Source organism: Aptenodytes patagonicus, chromosome 7 (genome assembly GCF_965638725.1).
Source record: "Aptenodytes patagonicus chromosome 7, bAptPat1.pri.cur, whole genome shotgun sequence".
NCBI classification, from domain to species: Eukaryota; Metazoa; Chordata; class Aves; order Sphenisciformes; family Spheniscidae; genus Aptenodytes; species Aptenodytes patagonicus.
Window position 1 is genome coordinate 52,932,529 of NC_134955.1, and position 25,074 is coordinate 52,957,602.

The 25,074-nt window shown below is 43.2% G+C and overlaps 1 protein-coding gene across 1 annotated transcript in view; it reads right to left on the reverse strand.

Annotated features, from left to right (window-relative positions):
• Nucleotides 1–839: 839 nt before the first annotated feature.
• Nucleotides 840–25,074, reverse strand: part of KCNK10 (potassium two pore domain channel subfamily K member 10) — a 72,015-nt gene continuing 47,780 nt past the window's right edge. The window contains exons 5-7 of the mRNA XM_076343432.1: nucleotides 10,241–10,427; nucleotides 3,496–3,638; nucleotides 840–1,463 (exon numbers count right to left, since the gene is read on the reverse strand). Coding sequence (XP_076199547.1) covers nucleotides 840–1,463; nucleotides 3,496–3,638; nucleotides 10,241–10,427 — 954 coding nt within the window. The remainder of the gene's footprint in view (nucleotides 1,464–3,495; nucleotides 3,639–10,240; nucleotides 10,428–25,074) is intronic.

Below are 25,074 nucleotides of genomic sequence, written 5' to 3' on the forward strand. Positions count from 1 at the left end.
ACTGTTTTATACACCTAGCCAAATATCATTAAATTAATGTTTCTCTTCTTTTAAACAACATAGCACGAGATGTTGCATTTTCTTCATATGCACTTTCTTGCTGTGACTTTACATTGAATATTTCCTACACGAGAAAAAAAATCCATTTGTTTCTTTTCCTTTTTTTTTTGTCACTGGTTAAGATAAATACCCACGGAGTTTTTTGTTGTTTTATTTTTTAATGAAAAGAGCAATCCGACCCTTAAATATGTCCGTGTTGATTTTTCAAACCAGCACCCAGCTGGTGGCTGTCTATGGACATTCTTTTGGAGTTTAGAAAGATAATGCATCTGATTCAAAAATGAAAAAAAAAAAAAATCTAGCTTGGATCACGTGCCAAAACATAAACTAAGCCTTACTGAAAGTTTCTAGTTCACTCCAATCATTTCTCCTCTTTTTAGTCACCAGGGGAAGGCTTTATGGATGCATACTCCATTACAAAGATCCCTTTTCATCCCTTTCAAAGGCTCTTCTTAAATAGCTGCCCTTTGTCTAATATTATGCCATGGTAGGAGCACTCTGGTGATATTGCCATGGTTCAATCTCTTCCTTTGTGTCTTGCCCTGGTAATCTTATACAGGCTGAAATTTCCATGTGTGTAGCTTTCTGTTGCCATTCTGCAGTGCTGTGTTCCTGGTTTGTTTTGGCAGAGCAAGCTTGAGTCTTTATGGCACAGTGAAATATTCTTCGATGCTATATAATTCAGACTGAATAAGGAGTCTGTATAAGGCACGTGTCTCAATATATATATGTATATAAAAACACTAACATTGTTAATTCAAGTCAAGCATCTTTTACGTTTAATTTCTGTCTTCAAGTAACGCTTTGTTTTCATGTTCCCTTTCTTTGGTTTCATTGGGGATCATTCCATTCTCCAGGTCTGAGTGCTGCTGGATGCAGTTGGTCAGGACTGCAGTGCTAGAAGAGTTCTCAGAATTACACATCTTCTCCGTCTCCTCTTCCTTTTTTTCTTCATCCAAGGAGTAGTTTCGGAAGGTCTCGTAAATTTTACGCACATCCTCAGGGATGGTCTTTTTGAGGTCTTTGTTTTTCCTTTTGGTCATCTTAGCAGACGACCCAAACTTGTTAATGATGTTGTCCTCAGATGCCCCCTGCCCATGTTTGTTGAGCTGATCTGATCCTTTAAGGCGCAGGTTGTTAGGCCTGTTGTTGATGCTTTCCTGAGATGAGGCCTTGAAGCGTCCTGTTTCCAAGGCAGTAAAGACAGAACGCTTCTCTGGAGAGAGCATGTCTAAGGAGTGGGCTCGCTGGTCCAGGCCCAGGCGCCTGCGCTCCATGCTCCGGATGGTGGCTGCCCGCTGAAGTTTGTCGTGGATCTCCACGCTGAGCCGCCTCCGTGTCTCTCTGAACTCAGCTGTCACATTCGCTTTCCACTCCGCTGCGTGGGCTTTTATTTCTCCAACCTTTACCACAACAAGAAAGAGAAATAAATAAAAAAAAAAAAAGGAAAAGCAAAATGAAGCGACAGTCTTTCCTATAGAACAGCAGCACAAGCACTTTCTTCTCTGGCATAAAATCGGAGACCAGTCCCAGCTCCAGTGCATCCATCTGGACCCAAACTTCAGCAACAAAGTGGTTATATTGGGCAAGCTCTAAACACCCCAACTAGTGACTAGCTAATAGTTTATGTGGCATATAACTTGTCTGCCTGTTTCACATTTGGCACCCCACACATTTTATAGCTGTGTTACATGATGGGTGGTGTTCATGCTAATCCCTCCTTGGTTAAGAACAAAATTCCTGACATGTCAGCAGTAGATGGTCAGGAGTGGGCAAAATTAATCACATATAGTTATACCAATATGCTTCAGAACAGCACAACAACCAATGTAGCAATACAGTAATGTATTTTCCTGTATTGTCCATGGATGGAGCTGTTCAGTCCCACTGAGGGTTCTGTTCAGTGCCACAGAGCCACAGAGCAATTAACGTTGGAAATACTGATTAGATAATTTCAAGTGGACCTCTGACTAATCCAGTCTAGGGTTCATTCTCAGGGACAAATATAGCTGTCTTTAACGGAAGTTTCCATTGCATAACTGTCTGAATACCACCCTCTCAAGCCAGCTGGAGGAGTTTTCAACAAATATTCTGTGTGGGCACCATGAGCATGTCCTTAAATGCCTCACTGTTTTGCTCTGTTTTACTCCTTTGCACCTGAGAGCAGAATAATGGCTAAAAACAAAGCACCTACCTGGCTGCTGTATTGAATAAATATTTCTTCCGAAGTGAGAAAAAAGAAGATAAATGACCAAGCAATATCTCAGTCAACACAGGCCTTTTCCAAAGTTCAGCTAAAGGAGAACAGATTCAGGAGTATGATGTCCGCAGGAGCCCACCAATGTCAATGGTTTGCTTGGGCTGCTGTAGCCAGAACTCAGTTTCTGCATTCAGTGATCCACAAGGAAGTCATCTTTGGTTCCTCAGGCCAGATGAGCAGGTGTCCATTTAGAACTGTATTACTTGTGGCAGCAGGAATCTAACATCCACCATGAGAGATCAGATTCCCACCTATAGGTGCCTGCTGATGATCAACCTGACAGCCAAACTCTCTGTGAAGCCCTCTTTATTAATGGAGGTGCACAGGGGATGCACCGGGCCTCAGATAGCGCAGATGCCTTCATATATGATAAACAGCACTACCCCTCTGCCAAACTTTGTCTGTGGCTGCTTTTTGGCTAACCCTGCCAGGTTAGCTTTGCTAGTAATGCAGGAGGAGATGATAGCCTTAAAAACTGAAATTACATTATTAACATCCTCCACAATAGGCTTCAGCTCTAGAGTCATGGCAATTGTCTTCTATTTTCCACCCTTATTTGAGTGAAGCATTAGCAATACTGTCTTTGTATCACACAGGGCATGTTCTGAGTGAATTTAATCATGTTCTCCCTGATGCTGACTACTCAGTTTCTTCAATTTTTAATAATATGGTACTCAGTAAGGAGCCTGAATCTAAACCTTTATTCAGAACCATATTCTCTGGCATAGGGAAAGGTGGGAAAACTCAATATAAAACTGGTTTAAAGGCAGATTCTTGTTTCATAATGAAGATAGCCAACTAATGTCTTCAAAACCCATGCATCTCCAATTTTTAAAGAGAGAACACTGAAATTTTTATCACAATTTTGTAGCTAGTTTCAGAGTGAAGGCTGGCCTCTCTTATTCCATAACTGCAATCCTACTGATGTGTCCTGTGTATTTGGTAGTACTGATAGAGGTGTAACAACCTAGGTTACTTCAGTTGCTTTTTTTCTTCCCTTTGTGAAGGAGATAAAGATCAGAGCTAACTTGATACCAAAGGCAGCCAGTGGAGTAAACCATGGGGAATATTGAGCATTGGTCATGCAGAGGAGCATCCTTCTTTAGATAAGCAGAAATCAGGCACTTAAAGCTCTCTCATAAAATGACAAACCACTGAGAAATTACTAGTCATACCTCTTCTTTTGTCTTCTTGGACAGGACTCTTAACCAGTCTCCAATCATACTCAGGACAGCAGCAAAATAAGCAAGGCCAACAAGGATCCAGAACCACACTAAGGGTTTATACCACTCCCGGTAATGGATGTCAGCATTTCCTCCTGAAATAAGCATACTTATGCTTAGGAATCATGAGATGCCAAAATTATGACAAAATATCTGCAATTCTGAGAAAGTATTTCTTGACTCTTGCCAACACCACTGTAGTTCTAATAATAGATGAGAGGCCTGTCAGATGGGAGGAACACAGTGTGTTCTTAATTTAAGTCTCTTCAAAATTACCTATTGTTCTGCTGCTATGTGACCTGCCAGAGCACCTAGTAAACACTTTTCTTTATATTGCTCATACTCTGAAGCAAGTCTGAAATTCCTGCTTTGATAGTACTTGCAACAGCATGAACGTATTTCCAAGAAAAAAGTTTAATACAGGTAATCTTCCTTACTCTGAACTGCCTGCAGCCTGGTAGTTGAGAAACTTTACAGTTCAACCCCCTCAGGTTACAGAGTTTCCGGATTTTTTTGGTTTTATCTACAGGATTGAGAGACCTATGTGCAGGAGGACCTATGTCTTCCCCTCCAAATCAGGATATCTGACAGGAAGCCAACCGTGTATCAGCCCTGATAATAAGGAAATACTGTCTGCTTGGGTATTAGTTATAGGGGTGCATTCTCTGGCCAGTGGCTTGAGAGGAGATATGGATCAAACGAAGCAACAAATATCCTATATGGTCTTCATGCAACTCTCAGGATGATCTGGTAAAACAAGTATATGAGACATTTGGGAAATCTAATGGACTACGAAGAGCCTAAAGTAAGTGCAGTAGCAGCCAGGCTGCTGCCTACCACAGAATAGAATAAACTTTTCCAAAAGAAAGCAGCCACCACCTCACTTTGGAGACTCCCAGTTCTATCACAGCGCTATGTGCACTGCAAGAATGAAAGCCAGTGAGAGGTAGGCACAGCCCTGAGCTGAAGACAGCAGTGGCAAAGAGTCTGCACAGCCCCATGGGCACAGCCATATCCCTCAGTGCAGGTGAACAAACACCACCTTGGTGGTACCTGTGTAAATCGCTGCTTGAAGAGCAAGCTTACCGGGGGACTCAGGCAGAGGATTGCATATTTTCTGGACTCCAGCCTTGGTTAGTCAAGAGCTAGACACCAACCTGTACCTCTGTATGACTACAGAGAGATTTTAGGATTTTCCCCCATTAAAATCACCAGACAACACAGTTCAGCATTTCCCCCTGAGCTTTTTGCAATCTGAGACATTCCTGTGACTCTTTAATTTTATCCAGACTCAGTATGACTGTATGTACAGTGTTCAAACATCCCCATAGAAGGTCAGACATTTGAGAATTGGAAGGGACCCACATATTGGTTTTGATATTAAACTCTCCCCATAGACGACATGAATCACTCTGTTTTTTCCAGTCTTTAAGAGTGTGAAACAATGTGAGGTGGGGGCTGCTGTTGCTATGGTACAATGAGGCTCTTCTTATCATACGTGTCCCTGAGGAAGCTTGCTATGAAACAGATTGTCCAGGTCTATCTTACGGAGTAATCAGGTGACTGAGAAAGTATGAGACCACTTTTTTCAGCCTATCAGATATGCTGTTTTTTCAGGCTCCATCCACAATTGTATCTCCAACAGTAGTACAAAAACTTTCCCAGTTTGCCGAGAGTTGGGACACGTTCTAGGTGAAATAAATCAGCACAGCTCCATTATGTCACCGAGAGGCCCTCAAGCCTCGTACAGTCCACTGACTATTATCTGCTGCTGCTGCTTCACGTGGGCACCAGTGACACAGCCAGGAGCAGTCTGAGGACTATCAAGAAGGACTACAGAGCCCTGGGAGCGGCGGTAAGGGACTCAGGAGTGCAGGTAGTTTTTTCATCAATCCTGCCAGTCAAAGGGAAGGGGTTTGAAAGGGCCAGTCGAATCTGGCGAGTCAACAAATGGTTACGGGACTGGTGCCACAGCCAGGGGTTTGGCTACTTAGACCACGGGACTCGCTTTGAGAAACCTGGTCTACTGGGGGCTGACGGGGTCGATCTGTCAGAGAAGGGGAAGAGCATCTTCAGTCATAGGCTTGCCAAGCTGGAGAAGAGGGCTTTAAACTAGACGTGCCGGGGGAGGGGAACCTCAGTCCATCCCACTCCTACCAGTTTGATGCCAGGGCCAGCAATAGGTGCCCAGAGCCTGGAGAAGGAACACAGGTCAGCAGGAGAGCGCCTGAAGAGCAGCACAAAGGAACTCCAGCCAGGAAGACAGCTTCATCGGGGGCCCAACTTAAATGCCTCTATGCAAACGCAAGTAGCATGGGGAATAAACAAGAGGAGTTAGAGACGTGCGCACGCCTGCAGGGCTACGACCTTATTGGCATCACAGAGACATGGTGGGATGGCTCCTATGACTGGAGTGTTGGGATGGAGGGATGCAGGCTCTTTAGGAAGGACAGGCAGGGGAGACGAGGAGGGGGTGTCGCCCTCTACGTCAATGACCAGCTGGAGTGCAGGGAGCTCTGCCTGGGATGGATGAGGAGCCAACCGAGAGCTTGTGGGTCAGGATTAAAGGGAAGGCAGGGACAGGTGACATTACGGTGGGGGTCTGCTACAGGCCACCTGACCAGGAAGACCGAGCAGATGAGGCCCTCTATAGACAGATAGGAACAGCCTCACACTCACAAGCTCTGGTCCTCATGGGGGACTTCAACCACCCCGACATCTGTTGGAGGGACAACACAGCAGGGCATAAGCAATCTGGGAGATTCCTGGAATGCGTCGATGATAACTTCCTTCTCCAAGTGGTAGAGGAGCCAACGAGGAGAGGTGCTATGCTGGACCTTGTTCTCACCAACAAGGAAGGGCTGGTGGGGAATGTGAAGCTCAAGGGCGGCCTGGGCTGCACTGACCAGTAAATGGTGGAGTTCAAGATCCTGAGGGCACCGAGGAGGGCGCACAGCAAGCTCACTGCCCTGGGCTTCAGGAGAGCAGACTTTGGCCTCTTCAGGGATCTGCTTGGTAGAGTGCCATGGGACAAAGCCCTGGAGGGAAGAGGGGCCCAAGAAAGCTGGCTAATATTCAAGGATCACCTCCTTCAAGCTCAGGAGCGGTGCATCCCAACAAAGAGGAAGTCAGGCAAAAACGCCAGGAGGCCTGCGTGGGTGAACAAGGAGCTCCTGGACAAACTCAAACACAGAAAGGAAGCCTACAGAGGGTGGACGCAAGGACAGGTAGCCTGGGAGGAATACAGAGAAATTGTCCGAGCAGCCAGGGATCAGGTTGGGAAAGCTAAAGCCCTGATAGAATTAAATCTGGCCAGGGACGTCAAGGGCAACAAGAAAAGATTCTATAGGTATGTTGGGGATAAAAGGAAGACGAGGGAAAATGTGGGCCCTCTGAGGAACAAAACGGGAGACCTGGTTACGCGGGACACGAAGAAGGCAGAGGTACTCAATGACTTTTTTGCCTCAGTCTTCACCGGCAAGTGCTCGAGCCTCACCGCCCAAGCTGCAGAAGGCAAAGGCGAGGACTAGGAGGATGAAGGAGCTGCCCACTGTGGGAGAACATCAGGTTTCAGACCATCTAAGGCACCTGAAGGTGCACAAGTCCATGGGACCCGATGAGATCCATCCGTGGGTCCTGAAGGAACTGGCGGATGAAGTTGCTAAGCCACTATCCATCGTATTTGAGAAGTCGTGGCAGTCTGGGGAAGTTCCCACTGCCTGGAAAAGGGGAAACATAACGCCCATTTTTAAAAAGGGAAAAAAGGAAGACCCAGGGAACTACAGGCCAATCAGTCTCAGCTCTGTGCCTGGGAAGATCATGGAACAGATCCTCCTGGAAGCTATGCTAAGGCACGTGGAGGACAGGGAGGTGAGTCGAGACAGCCAGCGTGGCTTCACCAAGGGCAAGTCCTGCCTGACTAACCTAGTGGCCTTCTAGGATGGAGTGACTACATCAGTGGACACGGGAAGGGCTACAGATGTCGTCTATCTGGACCTCTGTAAGGCCTTTGACACGGTCCCCCACAACATCCTTCTCTCTAAACTGGAGAGGTATGGATTGGATGGGTGGACTGTCTGGTGGGTGAGGAATTGGTTAGATGGTCGCATCCAGAGGGTAGTGGTCAATGGCTCAATGTCCAGATGGAGATCGGTGATGAGTGGTGTCCCGCAGGGGTCCATATTGGGACCGGTACTGTTTAATATCTTCATCAATGACATAGACAGTGGGATTGAGTGCACCCTCAGCAAGTTTGCAGATGACACCAAGCTGAGTGGTGCGGTTGACACAGCAGAGGGACGGGATGCCATCCAGAGGGACCTGGACAAGCTGGAGAAGTGGGCCCCTGTGAACCTCATGAGGTTTAACAAGGCCAAGTGCAAGGTCCCGCACCTGGGTTAGGACAACCCCCTGTATCAGTACAGGCTGGGGGATGAAGGGATTGAGAGCAGCCCTGCCGAGAAGGACTTGGGGGTACTGGGGGATGAAAAGCTGGACATGAGCCACCAATGTGCGCTCGCAGCCCAGAAGGCCAATCGTATCCTGGGCTGCATCCAAAGCAGCGTGGCCAGCAGGTCGAGGGAGGGGATTCTGCCCCTCTACTCTGCTCTGGTGAGACCCCACCTGCAGTACTGCGTCCAGCTCTGGAGCCCTCAGCATAAGAAAGACACGGACCTCTTGGAGCAGGTCCAGAAGATGGTCACAAAATACATCAGAGGGATGGAACACCTCTCCTGTGAAGAAAGGCTGAGAGAGTTGGGGTTGTTCAGCCTAGAGAAGAGAAGGCTTTGGGGAGACCACCTTGCAGCCTATCAGTACTTCAAGGGGGTTTATAAAAAAGATGCCGGCAAACTCTTTAGCAGGGCCTGTTGCGACAGGACAAGGGGGAATGGCTTTAAATTAAAGGGGGTTAGATTTAGACTAGATATAAGGAAGAAATTTTTTACGCTGAGGGTGGTAAAGCACTGGCAGAGGTTGCCCAGAGAGGTGGTGGATGCCCCATCCCTGGCAACATTCAAGGTCAGGTTGGATGGGGCTGTGAGCAACCTGATCTAGTTGAAGATGTCCCTGCCCACGGCAGGGGGGTTGGACTAGATGACCTTTAGAGCTCCCTTCCAACCCAAACTATTCTATGATTCTATGATTCTACGATGCTGTTTTACCCAATACGATGAGTATTTTTACCTTGATGTTGAAGGGACAGATACTGAGAGATTAAAGTGACAGAAAATAAAAGTGACAGAAAATCTGTCTCAAAACCAGCAATAAAACTGAAATCTCCTGGTGATCACCTGCCTTATATTCTTATCATGAGATCGCCTCTGAAGTTTTCTCATTTAGGGTCCTCCATTTGATTTTTGAAAAATCCCGGTTGTTAGTAGCCACCCAACTGTGGATTATATTCTCCTAATCATGTTGGATATAGTATAATTTAATTTAATATTCAGAGCTTTTTTACTATTATATTATTAAAGAAAACAATACTGAAGTGTGATATGCTTAAGAAAAATATTGTGTATTATTTTTATTTCACACTGTGATACCACAAAGACAGAATACCAGTGAGCTTCTCTTCACATCTAAGTGGTTAAAATGGACCAAGCTCATACAATCACTTCTGTATCTGAATGCTCGTAAAACACTTCTTTTTCATATCTGGGGCTCTCTTTGTTCACTGCCTTTTTTTCCTCAGTAATTCATGCTTTCTATACCACTATGTCATAAAAAAGGAGGATTAGAGTCTTCTCTACAAAAAGACTTGTCTGCAGCTCATCAGCAAAGAAAACTTTATATATCCCTGTAGTTTCATTTGATGTTTTTAACTCATTCATATTACACTGATTTATAGGAAGTAACAAAACAGTAGCATAATATGGCTGTTTGAAACACAGGCATCTTAATGCCTTTAATTAGGACCACTAACAGGAATGAGGAGCAGAGGTCATGCACTAATAGGAAAAAAAATTCCACTTATTTTCACCACCTTTTCGTCAGCAAAGCAGTTGTGTGAAAAAAAAAATCTCTCATCTCTCCAGCCAATAATCTTGACTCTCTCTTTGAAAATTGATAAGGATGGATATTTATAGTTCCTGCTAGTACTGTATTAATCCTGGAGAGTATCCTTCTAGCACCGAGATGCATACCCCATTAGCCCTTCTCTTCCTGCATGAGTTTTCCTTAACAGGGCAACTGCAATGTCAAAATTTCTGCCAAGGTTAGAGAACAAAATGCAGTTTCTGAAATGCCGCAGCTCCTGTAGTAGCAGCCCACTACTGCATCTGACCAGATATTTCTCCAGACCTATGGCTCAGCCCTACTTTGTAAAAGCTTCATTCATTCATCATTTTGGCTACTTGCTTCTGCAGTCAGCCTCAGATTGAGCCCTAATGGACTAATACAGATCTTGAATTCAATGGGAAAGTCATTTGACTTGTGCATAATTCATTGCACGATGAAGGATAATCTGGACTTCCCAGGCTTCCGTTACCTACACTGCTGAAAGCTTGCAATCTGCAGATGGCAAGGCATCTGGATCTTAAATCAACATGGTGTCCTATTGCACGGTAACCCCAACAGAAACACCTGGCATCATTTCACTGGAATATCATACACTGAGAAAAGCCTCCTCTCTATACCAGAAAACAAATTCTAAGAGCCAAGGCCCTCGTGCACAGCACCTAGGCTCGAAGCTGCTCACCTGCTACAAAGTCACCGAAGCCAACAGTAGTCAGAGTGACAACCACAAAGTAGATGGACTCCAAGGCTGTCCATCCCTCGATGTGTTTGAAGATAACTGCAGGAATCGTCACAAAGACAATGCAGCCTGCCAGGATGAAGAGGATGGTAGAGATCACCCGGATCTTTGTTTGACTCACTTGCTTTTTCTAGAAAAAGGAAATAACAAAAGCAAAAACAATATTTTGGGTGGATTTCTGGGACTGTATACCTTGTGAATGGCAGACTGATCATGCTGGTATCACCTGGTATGTCTCTTTCTGCCTTTTGTGAGCTTATTAGGTGGAATACAACCCTCTCTCCCCGTTAGTGAGAGCCCTGCCCAGGTAATAGTGAACCTCTATGTCTGGCCCCAGAAAATTGTGATTCCCATTTTCCATGCACCAGTTACTAACCTACCAGAAACACAGCCTGGAAAAACTGTCCTGAGTTTCAGAAAGGCTCCAGTACACTCCAGTTCAGGTTCAATGTGTAAGAAAAAGTGCACATTCACACCTCCATGTGTGTATATGTACACCCACATTGCCTCACCAGCACCAAGCATTCAACAAGAAAGACCAAGACTAAAATGAAAATAAACCCTTTTTTCCCCATAAAAACCTGAGATTTTATGTAGAAATAATTCATGCTTTGGGTTTTCTAGCCTCAGGGTTTCCAGCTTTCCTTCACAAATATGAAGGTTAAATCTCCTTTTCAAAAATAGATTAGCTATATTATCGGTTTACTCCAGAAATAAAGGATTTATGTCAAATAGCAAACAACCTAAGATAAAATTACCTACGTAAATCCACACTGGAGAGCTCTTGAACAAAGAGTATGTGTGTTACTGTCTGCTATAAACTGAATACAAATATGAGCAGTGTAATTGCAACATTTTACACTCCTAGATCATGTAAACTCTCAATTTATTTAATATAAACTTAGATTTTGTTTCCACTGATATTGATGCAAGCCTGGATTAACACAAATGACTCTGGCAGACTTATTTCAGAGTTTCCTTACTGTAAGTAAACTCAAAATTCAATAGAGTTTCACGAGAAACCTGGAAATTACTAGAAATCTTACTGTGGATTAATTACAGTGGCAGTGTAAATTCTGTATTTACCCTGGAAAAGGAATGGGGAGGTCACTGTAAGTCACATATTTCCAAATTAGTTTTCCAAATCAAGCATCTCCCTTAACCCAGAAACGAGATCTCATTTCAGATTAGGACATTGCCTAGACAGGAAATAAGGTCTCAGAAGTTATAATATTCAGAAGGGATATTGCCCAAACTGGTTAATATCTAACCAGCTTGTGAGCAGTACTACTGCTTCCACTAAAGCATGAACATTTCTTTTAGAGGTGCAATGTCAGACTCTCATTAGGCACTCAGCTGATCTGGGATGCTCTGCATTTAGAACCCAGGTAGCAGCATAAGTATGCCATGTTTCATAAATACTTTTAGTTCTGAAACTGAGATGATCCCCATACTTAATTTTTTTCTTTTTGTGTGTGTGCATTGTTTTCTGTGTCTGGCTGAACAGAAATACTTAAATAGGATTAGTAATATAATGCCATAAATAAGATTAATCTAATACAAGACATGGAAAAAACTGCCACTGAAGTACCAAGGAGAAAAACAACACAAGAATATAAAACCTGACTTGACTTCTTATTTCCTCTTTTTCTGGAAAGTCATTTTGAGCAATTTGCTAAAATACTAAAGGATGATCTAGCTTCTTTAAGAGGTATGGACACATTCACAATGGCAGGATTTCAGACTTACTGTATGTGTGGTGAAGGGAAAGCAACTGATCACATGGATGTTACATGGTGTCTTAGATGGGCACACTTGCTTTTTGTCATGGAGGATGAGGATTTAACCGAGTTGTTGTTTATTTACTAGTTTGGCCAAGGTGACTTGTTCACTTCTACTAAATGCTTCAGTTTCCTGATACGTAAAAATGAAATGGCAGACACCTTGCTACAGTGGAAGTTAGGAGGCATGTGCAGTGCTGTACAGTACTGGGAACCCTTGGACAAAAAGTACTTTGGAGCTGCCAAGCACTACTAGTAAAGCAAAGTTATGCATAGTAATCCTTCCTCCAGTCCCCATATAGCAACATTAAAATGCATTTCAATATGTATCAGGATTGTCTTGTCTCGTGGTACAAATAGGAGTGGAAAAAAATGGCCTGCAAATCAGTACCAAATGTTCAGGACATCACTTGTTCATGAGTGATAAATTCAGCCAAAGGTGGTTGGTTTTTTTAAGTAAAAATGATAACAACGTTAATGAGAGGATCTGCAGAAAGGCCTGACTTATGGTTATTGTGCACCTCAGTCACTTGAACAAAAGCGGAGCAGCTGAGGGTCTATTTTTTCCTTACTCTTCCACTGGTACAAATGAAGTCAGAAAGCAATGGTGAATCAGGCGCAGCATTTTTAGAGCTACTGAAACAGCACAAAAGCAAGACTTAGAAGTAGAATTACTTAATGGACAATAGCACATGAAATTCAGAATACAAGTGAAAAGGGGGGTCTTTTTACAGTTAGACGTGCATTCAGAGGACATTCACAGTAGAGTATAACTGCTACAGATCCAAAAAATGCTAAGGCATAAATGTCATTATTTATGGAATATGTACATTTTAGTAACCACATTACAAAAAGGTTGGTTTGCATGGGGTTTTTTGCAGATGGAGTTGGCCTTGCTATTTTACAACAAAGAACATCATTTTGTGCTGCCCAGGTTCTCAGGAATAAGGAAACGCAATCTTTACATTCCAGTTTTGGCATAGTTGTATCAAGACGAGACTAGATTAGCCTAAACCACTGCAGTATTACACTGTAGCAACTCATTATTAAAAGAAATAAATATATATAACATGTTGAGAAATCTGAAAAGGTTCATACAAACTTCTCTTTTAAATAGTATTTGCAATCTGAGCCCATTTTGTGGCATAAATACAGAATTTTCTATAGGTGTCAAAATGAAACAATAAGAGAGGCCTTTCTCCAGGAAAAGTAGTTCATCTCATAGCGGTTTAAGTTAAATGAAAACACTTTTAAAAGAGATATTTTCTACTTCCTTTTTTTTTTTTTAGTTTTGTTTTACCAACAAGTTCTCTCCACATTGATGAAGCAGATAATTTGTAAGATATTCAACAAATACAAATAAATTAGTGCCTGCTAATGAGAGAGACTTCAATTTAAATCCACCTAGAGGTAATCTGGAAAAGATTAAAGGAGGAATCTCAGAAGAAAAGAATGGAGAGTTTTCTGTGATAACCACCTATGAGGGGTCATTTCCATTTACTAATGAAGGTGCTGATTTTACTCTTTAGGTGGCTAAGCGCTAAACAGGCAACATCACTGACTTCATCTTGTTTGTATTAATTCAACCTACTGTCAACCTGCTCTAGTGCCAAGAGGGGTGAAGACAGACACTCTCATGAAAACACCATTAACAGTGGAATTTAGTACTTATGCATCCTTTCCATCAGTAATTGTGACCTTGCTTTTTCCTTATTTTCTATTACATACATGGGGGTCTTACTGGTTCTGGTCTTATCCAATAATTTCAGGAGTTAAAAGAAATCCTTTTTTTTTTCTATTTTTTTCTTTCCTTTTTTTTTTTTCTTTTCTCTCTCTCTGGTCCTACATATCAAAGCTGATGAACTGGAGTCTTTTACGGCTTTTCAGGTGAATTAACTCAGGCACAATTGTTCTGACCTGACTGTTGCCAACAAAAGGACTAACAAGGTTCTTAATTTCCCAAGCTGAGACCACAGGGATGACACATATTCCTTCGAAAAGGGAGTAGGAGATACGGGATCAAAAGATGCTACAGCCATATATCAGACTAGACTAAATGCTAAATAAATGAAATATATATTTCCATGATCAGCATATTTCAAATACGCTTATTCCAAGATTTTGTAGTGTCACCTCCCATTTCACAGAAACTCCCCCAGTATACAGTACTACTCAACCAAAAATAGCACTGGAACATTTGCTGCTTCACAGTGAGCTCAGATGGTTCCTCCGTCTTCCAAACATTTTCTTTTCTGAATTCCTGACAAATATCCCCAAGACTCCAAGCAAGTCATTTACCTTTTTGGCTAGATGACCAATGTCATATTTTTAGTGCTAGTATAATGTGCCTGCATGGTACATGTTGTCCTCATCTCTCCACAAGGCTCTGTGTTTTGGAGTACTCCTCCAAAGAAAACACATTTCTTTAACGTTTCTTTTGTCCCCTTCACCTACTCTTAACTTTATGCCCTCTCCCATGCTAACAACTATTCTTAGAACAGATTGTCTCTGCCCGTGTACTAATTAAACAGCTTGTCTTCTAAATCACTTTCTCCAGATCAAAATACTTTAACAAGAGGAAAGCCAGTCTTTGTACTCAAAGCATAAAACAGAATATCACATATATCAGTTCTATTTTTTTCTCTGCCACAAACGTTAGGTATGTCCTTAGTCAAAACATTTTTGCTAGGCTAGTGTAGACAGTGCAGATAGTCATAGGTTCACACCACCTGCCTTTCAGCTCAGTCAAATGCAAGCCAGCCCTGGTCCAGAGCCTGGCACATACCTCAGTAGGGTGTAATGCCCATCTCAACAGGCTGTACGGAAAGGCTGACACAGCACTGGGCTCAAAATGCTGCTTGGTGATCAGCGGTGTGGTCGCATCAACCTCACTGCTGCCTATACCTGTCACTGTGGATTTCTTTCTAATGTGTCCTAGCTCCTTCACATTCAAAACTAGACTGAAACTAAATGTATTTTAAATATCACTGGCTTAGAGATAACATCTAAGAACAAACAGTTTTGTTCTTCAGTGTTCTCTGAGTACAGCCGCTTCCAGTTGGCTCCAACGGACCGACCACAGGACACTGCTGAGACCCTCAGATAAGATGGTGGCATCTCTGGGAAAGTGTATTTAAGAAAGGTCAGAAATGCTGGACAGGCAGAGGAGGAGGGAATAGAGGAGGGAATGAGGGAATAAGAAGGTCTGGGGAGTGGGAGGTGCTCCATGGCAGAGCAGGTACTTCCCTGGAGGGACTGCAGCCCATGGAGTACCAGTGAAGGACCAGAGGAAAAGGGTTGAGAAAGAAGGAGGAGCAGAGAGAAACCACTGTGTCCTGACCACAACCCCTGTGCCACTCACTGCTGCACTGGAGAGACTGAGGGTGACCTGCAGCGATAACATGGGCAGAGAGGTGTCTGGAGTGAAGCGAGCCTGGGAGTGAAGCTGAGTCTGGAAAAGGGGGAGGAAAGGCATTTTGAATGTTTGTCTTTTTTTGTTTCCAAACACCCAACTCAGTAATTAAGTATTTATGCTAATTGGCAATAAATTAAGTTAAATTCCACAAGTCAAGTCTGTTTTGCCTGTGACAGTACTTAGTAAGTGATTTCGCTGGATTTATTTTGCCCCACAAGTTTTCTCACTCTTGTTCTTCCTATTCTCTCCCCATCCCACTGTGGGGAGGGGAGTGAGCAAGCAGCTGTGTGGGTGCTTGCTGCCAGCCAGGGCCTACTCACCACATCAATGAAGGCGGCAACAGCCCTTGAAAGCATAGCAGCAGAATTCTAAATAATATATTTTAAAATATATACAACATTTCAGACACCTCCACGTGTTAAGAACAGAGGTTTGAATCATTCCACTAGAGACAGGCTTCCCCTACTGTGTGACCAGCTCTCTTGGTGCCTCAGTGCTATTTTAATTCTTATGTTTTATAAAGAACGCTGCTATTGCTGCACAAGAAGATGCAAAATCCATCCCCTGTTTCTTAACTGCAGTAAGTACCATAGGGGAGACAGATACAAAAAGCTGTAGGCACTCACATTTGTTACTAAGCTTGGGAGAGACAATCCTGAACACATACAGGGCACAGGTCAGAGTAAAAAAGGATTTTTTTACATTGCTGTTTTTCCCCATAAAACCACACTTCTGCGGGGTGTTTGTCTAGACCCAGATGGAATATGCAGCAAGCTTCTCACAGAGCAGCAGCTTTCTCTAATGTTATTTTTGTAAATCTCTACGCATGGATCTTGCTGCAGTCGTAATGTGAGTACTTATACTGTGTTATGAAAATACAGAAACACTGGCTCAGAAATTTTCTAGGCTTGATACACCCCTTTCCAATCTTCTTCCTCTCTATAGAATGCACACTTAGGGCTTTCTGATATGCACCAACTAATTTTTACACGTTGCTTATTATGCTACTGAAGAAACAAAAATAACAATAATGAGCCCAAACCTCTGTTCTGGCTGAGCTGTATTCAGCCCAAGAAAAAATAAATGTTGAATAAGAGGGATCCATGTATATATATGCTTTTCTCAGACATTGGAGCAGACAAAGGACAACAGAGGTTCACGGCACAGACTTAAGCAGTTTCAAAGGATGCTCGCAGAGGCTGAATTTGGAATGTATTGCTCCTTCCTTCCTTCAACTCCCTTCTGAGTTACATCTATATACCCCTCTCCCAGGGAGTGCAAGAATGGGTTAATAATGGTTGTTCCACATCAAATCCCTGTACCTGAATGGATTTTACCTTGCTATTCCTGGTAACCCTGATTTTGATCAGTGTTGAGTCAATGCTTTCATCTTGTTCATCAGTGCAATTCAGGGGAAAAAATAAAATGCAGTTCTGATGGTGCAAAGTGCCACATAGCAGCAAGGCTAGATTTATGAGTATATGCTCAGCATCTAATTAAGAAATGCACTGAGACAGAGAAAGGCAATTAGTGTAGCTAGATCAATGAGAGATCAGGTTATCTATCGCATGACATGGCCACTTTCAAAGACTTAGCAAGAAAAAGAAAATTGAACTTCATGTTAGAAATATCTCCTCTTAGCAGGGTGGAAAAACTCAACATTCCTTTTTTTAGCTCTGTTTTGGTGCTCATTTTTCGTTCTGTTATTTTGTTTTGTTTTGTTTTCTTCTTCTACAGTGGAATAAAGCTTCCAGATTCCTTCATACTGCTGAGTTTTCAGAACATTTCCCTAGTGATTAGGAATGTAACAACATCAGCATTCATAAGACTAGAGTGGATACTTCGTTGGACTGTATATTGAAAGGTTAAATAGTGACCTTTTGAAACAGGGAGCAGATCTTCAGGCTAGATGACTTCTATCTGTTTCTAAACTGCAGTTTTCAGTTTCTGCTTAGTTTGGAATAACTGGCTAAGCAGCCTTCCCTTACCCTTCTCGGGTACAATAGCATACATCATTCTCTGCAAGAAACTCTTGCAGAAGCCTCCAAAGCATATTCTGTATTTACCATGAGATTTCTTATAGATATTAACACTATGAAGACCGCAATATTGCAGAATTTCTAGAGAAAAGCATTATTTGTGACTAGGCAACTAACCAAAGAGCGTTCTCTCAGGTAACTAGCCCACAGGGAGTGATTTTTCCTCTAGGTGGGATACAGATCCCAGAAGAGTGGAAGGAAAGTAAAAGGAGGAAGACAGAACAGCTCCTCCTGGGCAAAAACGTGGAAATAGTGGAAAATGTCTCACCCCTAGAAGTGTCCCTCCATGCCACAACTCTCCCCCTGCTCCTCCCAGCCTTCTCCATTTTGCAGGAGCAGCCGCTGCTTACCTGCAAAGGTAAAAGGAGGGCAGGGAGCACCTTCAAAAGAAAAAGTCTGGCATGGAGTGAAGGGTGCATCAAATACTTTGTCCCATGGCTCAAAACAGTTCTTATTGCCACAATGACACATGTATGTGCTGAGAGAAAACAGGAACATGTAAATTACATTAGAGTGGTTAATACGATAGCTTGACAGTCCTGAAAGGTGAAGGTTGAATACATAAAGCAACATAACATTAAATTCACCACCTTCATCCAGCCTGTTCGTAACCTTGAAGTAGCATCTCTTAAGTGAAAAAGTAGCACAATCCTCATGCCTGGGATGAGGCACCATGTACAGGTACCCTCATGAAGTAATTTCTATCTATTGCCTTTCAAGTTCTATCACCCACTTCACATTCAGTCTCTGATGCTTCCCCCAAGGTTGCCCACAGGAGTTTTGGAGGATATTCTGAAAAACGCTAACTAGAATGGCTCTACATATTTGTTGGGGGAGAGGGGGGATCAACAATCACTGTATTATGAGTGATTTTGTGTTGCAGTTGCATTTCTATCTTGCTTTTCCTTTACTCCCTATATTGCAAACTTAAACAATCTTGAGGTTAGGATTTTCTTTAGGATATAAATCAGGTCTTCAGAGGTGGCAACACCTTCATCAAAACCTTGGCACATAGGATTTGGTATTTCAGCACTGCACTGCCAGGAACACAGAGAAGTTCCACAGCATTATGACCAAAACTTAACGCAATATCAAAAGGATATTTTCTATATATTCACTATATTCAGTTCCAAAATGAGGACAAGCGCTTAGGAAAGGGTTTAACTTTCAGGCTGATGGTTGAAAAGTTCACAGTTTCTTTGGCATTAATCAGCAGCTTCCACTGAAGTATCTTATTTTTTAAGTTTCATACAGAGTATCTAAGAAACTCTAACTGCTCAGTAAACTCTTAATCATACTTTCAGTTCCTGTTTGTCTTGTGTTTCATGAGAGATAATTGCTTGAGACTCATGGGGTTTATTTCCTGTGCACTTCACTGCAATTAAAAGTTATGTGACTAATACTAATTTTAGCAGGAGGCAGGCAGTATATAGTTTTACCCTTTAGAATAGTGGTTCCTGAACATTTCAAACCATAAAGAAGGACCGTTTAACTTACTTCCTTAATAAGAAAATTGGGATCCAGGCTCTGCACGGAAATGCAACTCCTTGCCACTGCTTATACTGAGATCATTCTGAATACTAACTTGGTTTCAAACCAAATGAGAGGTGGCAAAGATTGGGCTTTGATATAGAGAAACAAATAGTGCTCATTTTTTTTCACCATAGAAAACAGAAAAGAAACAGGTAGATGGAACAATAGCTGGCAAAAGGACAGAGATCATATTCCAGAGATAATCCCTGATGTACATAAAAAATAGCCTGAGTACATTCCAATTAACAGTGGAAGAAAAACCCTTCCTGAAAACTTCGTTCATCATTACTCTATTGTTTTTATGTTCTTCTTTAAGGATGATGTCATCATCCATAGATCAATCCATCATCCATAGAAGGGTTTGGAAACCCTTCTACTCAGTGTCAATTGTCAAATACTCTCTTACCTTGCACTTAAATGAGGTTTGTAGCCACTGATTGCCTACTACATCTGTCTTTGGTTTATTAATTAATTCTGTGTAAACATTCAAACAGGTGCTAAAATATTAGGCAACCTACAAAAAAATGCTAAAGTAGATGAAGAAAAAACCCTGAAGATAACAGAGGATCTTGGGTTCATATACAATAGCTGCAGTCTATCCACAATCAGAAAGCAATGTAATGAAAATTGCTTCCCAAATGAAAAATGAACTATTACAATTTACTGTAATACATGTAGATACCTGAACAGTGATAAATAAAGCCTTTGAATTAATCATAGATTCCTGACTAGATTTTGTACAATATTCTGTTTTTAAGAGCTGTAAAATATTATGAGCACTGCAGTTCAGTGACAAGAGTATGACTCCAGTAAGAAGAATAATTGAAGGTTTGAACCTTTAATAATTTTAAATAATTAAGAAAAAAATAATGGAAAGATATTAAAAGGCCTCACATCATAAGCAGGCAAAACAGTACAAGATTTCCTCTGAAGTGCCCTGTAGTCAACAGCTACACTGTGCAGTGCCTAACACTCACAGAAAGAGGTGTTACAGTGATACCAGCAATAATTACTTTTGGGGATGGACTTCAATGCATATTGGGTTTCAGTTTTGGTGCACTGGAGCTGACTTGAGATTTCCAGATAACGCTATACTCTGGATTTAAGCTAGTTTTAAAGCCTGGTTTTAGAATAGTCTTTCCTCCTCTGTTTATACTGTCATCTTTTTAGTGAGACTGATTTGATTCTAAAATTGTAGTAATTATTATCTCTTCCTGGTGTTGACATGTTCTCCCTTCTTAGAGCTGCTGCCTTCTCTTTCTAGCAATCCCAGGAATGCCCTTTCAACTACCTCCAGGCTCAACACCTCCCGGGTCTCTCTTTAGAGGTAGACTCACTTCAAGACCTTCATGATCCTCTCTCTGAAGTTGCCTCAGGCTGATGCCCATACTTCTTGCAAGCCCTTACAGGCCTAACAGACATTGTTGATAAAACCAAAATGTTTAAAAGAACTTTCAGAGATGTCAAGATCTGAATTTAACTGTTCAGGTTAATATTAACCCTTAAATTATATGCCAATTTGCAAGAGGTTATTGACTTCCAGGATTAAAGAAAGATGTGCTCCACAGCCAGCCCACGTAAGCTTTAGACTCTAAACTTACACTCAGCAACAAAGATCAGTGGATAAGAACAAATCAGCGAAAGGTTTGCTGCACTGAAGTTACTTTCCCTGAAGCAGATTAGCTGTAAGCATTACTAACTGAATTAAATACCTAGTTAGAGGAAATAAAATGCCAAAAGCTGGGATCCATAGATTTTGTCATGAATTTTTTAGTACTAGCATACTATCTCAGCACTGTGCAGAAAAAGAGACTTTCCTGCAGCTCAAATATAATGGAGGGGGAAAGTGATCCAAAGAGTAAAACCAAGATATTCAAGACCATACCACAAGCCAGTGGCTGAACCTAAAATAGAATTCAGAGACAAATTTGGCTCTGGTGGATGAAGAGTCACAGCATGTAATGAAGTCACAGCCTGCACCATTAGTTGTTTAGTTCACCCATACGAATATCGTTTGCCTGTATCTTCTATTGGCACTAAAGCAGGTGATGATCAAAAGCAAAAATAAAACTTCCTGCTATCTTTCCATCACCATAATTAAAGCACTGATTAGAAACATTAAAAAAATGTGGCCTGCAGTATCTCAAGGAGAAAAGTATTTCAGAGACAGGCATTGTGAATTTACCATTCCTGCCTTTCATCCTCCAGTTCAACTTTGTAAGAGTCTACAGTCACACTTCTGCCATTGCTAGACATACTACAGGGAAGTGTCCACATGGCCCTGGGTCTGGACTGCTTTACATCCAAGAAAAGCAATTAGAACAACTCTTGTTGAGAAGGGCATTGAAGGAGTCCAGGCAGGAAGGAGCAGAGAGAGGAATACATTTGTATGTCTGAGTACAGAGATATTAACAGTCCTCTGTAACAGATATGTTACTGATGAGCTAGAGGAGAATGCACCCAGAGTTTTCCAACCAGGAGCACGCATAGCTTCCAGGAGGATCTGTTCCATGATCTTCCCAGGCACAGAGCTGAGACTGATTGGCCTGTAGTTCCCTGGGTCTTCCTTTTTTCCCTTTTTAAGAATGGGGGTTATGTTTCCCCTTTTCCAGGCAGTGGGAACTTCCCCAGACTGCCACGACTTCTCAAATACAATGGATAGTGGCTTAGCAACTTCATCCGCCAGTTCCTTCAGGACCCACGGATGGATCTCATCGGGTCCCATGGACTTGTGCACCTTCAGGTGCCTTAGATGGTCTGAAACCTGATGTTCTCCCACAGTGGGCGGCTCCTCATTCTCTCAGTCCCCGCCTTTGCCTTCTGCGGCTTGGGTGGTGAGGCTCGAGCACTTGCCGGTGAAGACCGAGGCAAAAAAGTCATTGAGTACCTCTGCCTTCTCCGTGTCCCGCGTAACCAGGTCTCCCGTTTTGTTCCTCAGAGGGCCCACATTTTCCCTCGTCTTCCTTTTATCCCCAACATACCTATAGAATCTTTTCTTGTTGCCCTTGACATCCCTGGCCAGATTTAATTCTATCAGGGCTTTAGCTTTCCTAACCTGATCCCTGGCTGCTCGGACAATTTCTCTGTATTCCTCCCAGGCTACCTGTCCTTGCTTCCACCCTCCGTAGCTCCCTTTTTGTGTTTGAGTTTGTCCAGGAGCTCCTTGTTCACCCACGCAGGCCTCCTGGCGTTTTTGCCTGACTTCCTCTTTGTTGGGATGCACCGCTCCTGAGCTTGAAGGAGGTGATCCTTGAATATTAGCCAGCTTTCTTGGGCCCCTCTTCCCTCCAGGGCTTTGTCCCATGGCACTCTACCAAGCAGATCCCTGAAGAGGCCAAAGTCTGCTCTCCTGAAGCCCAGGGCAGTGAGCTTGCTGTGCGCCCTCCTCGGTGCCCTCAGGATCTTGAACTCCACCATTTACTGGTCAGTGCAGCCCAGGCCGCCCTTGAGCTTCACATTCCCCACCAGCCCTTCCTTGTTGGTGAGAACAAGGTCCAGCATAGCACCTCTCCTCGTTGGCTCCTCTACCACTTGGAGAAGGAAGTTATCATCGACGCATTCCAGGAATCTCCCAGATTGCTTATGCCCTGCCGTGTTGTCCCTCCAACAGATGTCGGGGTGGTTGAAGTCCCCCATGAGGACCAGGGCTTGTGAGTGTGAGGCTGTTCCTATCTGTCTATAGAGGGCCTCATCCGCTCAGTCTTCCTGGTCAGGTGGCCTGTAGCAGACCCCCACCGTAATGTCACCTGTCCCTGCCTTCCCTTTAATCCTGACCCACAAGCTCTCGGTTGGCTCCTCATCCATCCCAGGCAGAGCTCCCTGCACTCCAGCTGGTCATTGACGTAGAGGGCGACACCCCCTCCTCGTCTCCCCTGCCTGTCCTTCCTAAAGAGCCTGCATCCCTCCATCCCAACACTCCAGTCATAGGAGCCATCCCACCATGTCTCTGTGATGCCAATAAGGTCGTAGCCCTGCAGGCGTGCGCATGTCTCTAACTCCTCTTGTTTATTCCCCATGCTACTTGCGTTTGCATAGAGGCATTTAAGTTGGGCCCCCGATGAAGCTGTCTTCCTGGCTGGAGTTCCTTTGTGCTGCTCTTCAGGCGCTCTCCTGCTGACCTGTGTTCCTTCTCCAGGCTCTGGGCACCTATTGCTGGCCCTGGCATCAAACTGGTAGGAGTGGGATGGACTGAGGTTCCCCTCCCCCGGCACGTCTAGTTTAAAGCCCTCTTCTCCAGCTTGGCAAGCCTATGACTGAAGATGCTCTTCCCCTTCTCTGACAGATCGACCCCGTCAGCCCCCAGTAGACCAGGTTTCTCAAAGCGAGTCCCGTGGTCTAAGTAGCCAAACCCCTGGCTGTGGCACCAGTCCCGTAACCATTTGTTGACTCGCCAGATTCGACTGGCCCTTTCAAACCCCTTCCCTTTGACCGGCAGGATTGATGAAAAAACTACCTGCACTCCTGAGTCCCTTACCGCCGCTCCCAGGGCTCTGTAGTCCTTCTTGATAGTCCTCAGACTGCTCCTGGCTGTGTCACTGGTGCCCACGTGAAGCAGCAGCAGCGGATAATAGTCAGTGGACTGTACGAGGCTTGAGGGCCTCTCGGTGACATCCCTGATGCGAGCCCCCGGTAAGCAGCACACCTCTCTAGAGAGTGCGTCCGGTTGGCAAATGGGTGCCTCCGTACCTCTCAGAAGAGAGTCGCCTACTACTATCGTCTGTCGCCTTTTCTTAGTTGCACTGGTTGTTATACGGGGGGCAGATCAGGCTGCATTACTCAGCTCCAGCACTTCTCCTGGTGTGACAGGACTTGTATAGACCCTATGCAGTTGCTGCAATTTCTGGATTCTTACAGTACCTGCATTCTTTAATTTCACTTTTATCATCAGCTAATTTACAAAAAGCATGTCTTCAGATTTAAAACAGAGGAACTGAAAATGAAATTAAAATACTCACCAAATTGGTAAGTCATTATGGATGTATTGCTGGCAAGCACTAGAGTGTATCTAGGTTTTCTATTGTCCTTATGTTGTAAAGTCCATTTTTAGCCACATATGCTTTATGAGGATTATGAAGGATAACACATTGCCTGCAGATCTCTTCTGTTAGTATTTGGCCATGCATGTATCCCTAAGCTTAGTGTTAACTAACTGCAAAATTCAGATCTGGGTCTAGGTTTTGTTTTAAATCACCCCTAAATTTCAGGATGCTCAGATATGAAATGTACATTCAGGTGCATACCTACTTGAAATAAACACCACATAAGTACCTACATATGTAAACCAATCCTTTGTTGACCTGCAAGCACCCCTTTTTTAACCTTGCCTAGGGAACTCTGACTCTCAGACGGACCTTTAAGGTGTTACAGGCAAAAGAAGAGATACTGAGCTGAGATAGTTTACATCCATTTGTTCTGGGTTTGTAAATCAGTGCTCTAAAACACTTCTTTTTATCCGTACAAGCTCTCACCACACAGATTATTTTTTTCCTGAGCAAGTAATTCTGCTGTGTGGGGAACAAAACAGAAGCAGCTTCAACAAACCAAATTCCCAACTAGTGAGAGGGCACAGAATCACAGGAATCAAATAAAAAATGTTTCAAGTCAGCATACTCTATGATCTGCATAATGTTTCTCTCCAAGGCTACATCACCTTTGGTCTTTCCGTAACAAGGTGATCTTGTCTATGAGGAAAGCATTTGCATCATTTCTTCCTCAAAGTTTTCCTGCAGGTAACTTACCAAGTTTATATGAAACATTACTTTTGCTGGTGAAAGGGAATTCTGGGAATTATGAGGGAAAATTTCCTCTGCCATAGAATCATAGAATCATTTAGGTTGGAAAAGACCTTTAAGATCATCGAGTCCAACCGTTAACCTAGCACTGCCAAGTCCACCACTAAACCATGTCCCTAAGCACCACATCTACACGTCTTTTAAATACCTCCAGGGATGGGGACTCCACCACTTCCCTGGGCAGTCTGTTCCAATGCTTGACAACCCTTTCAATGAA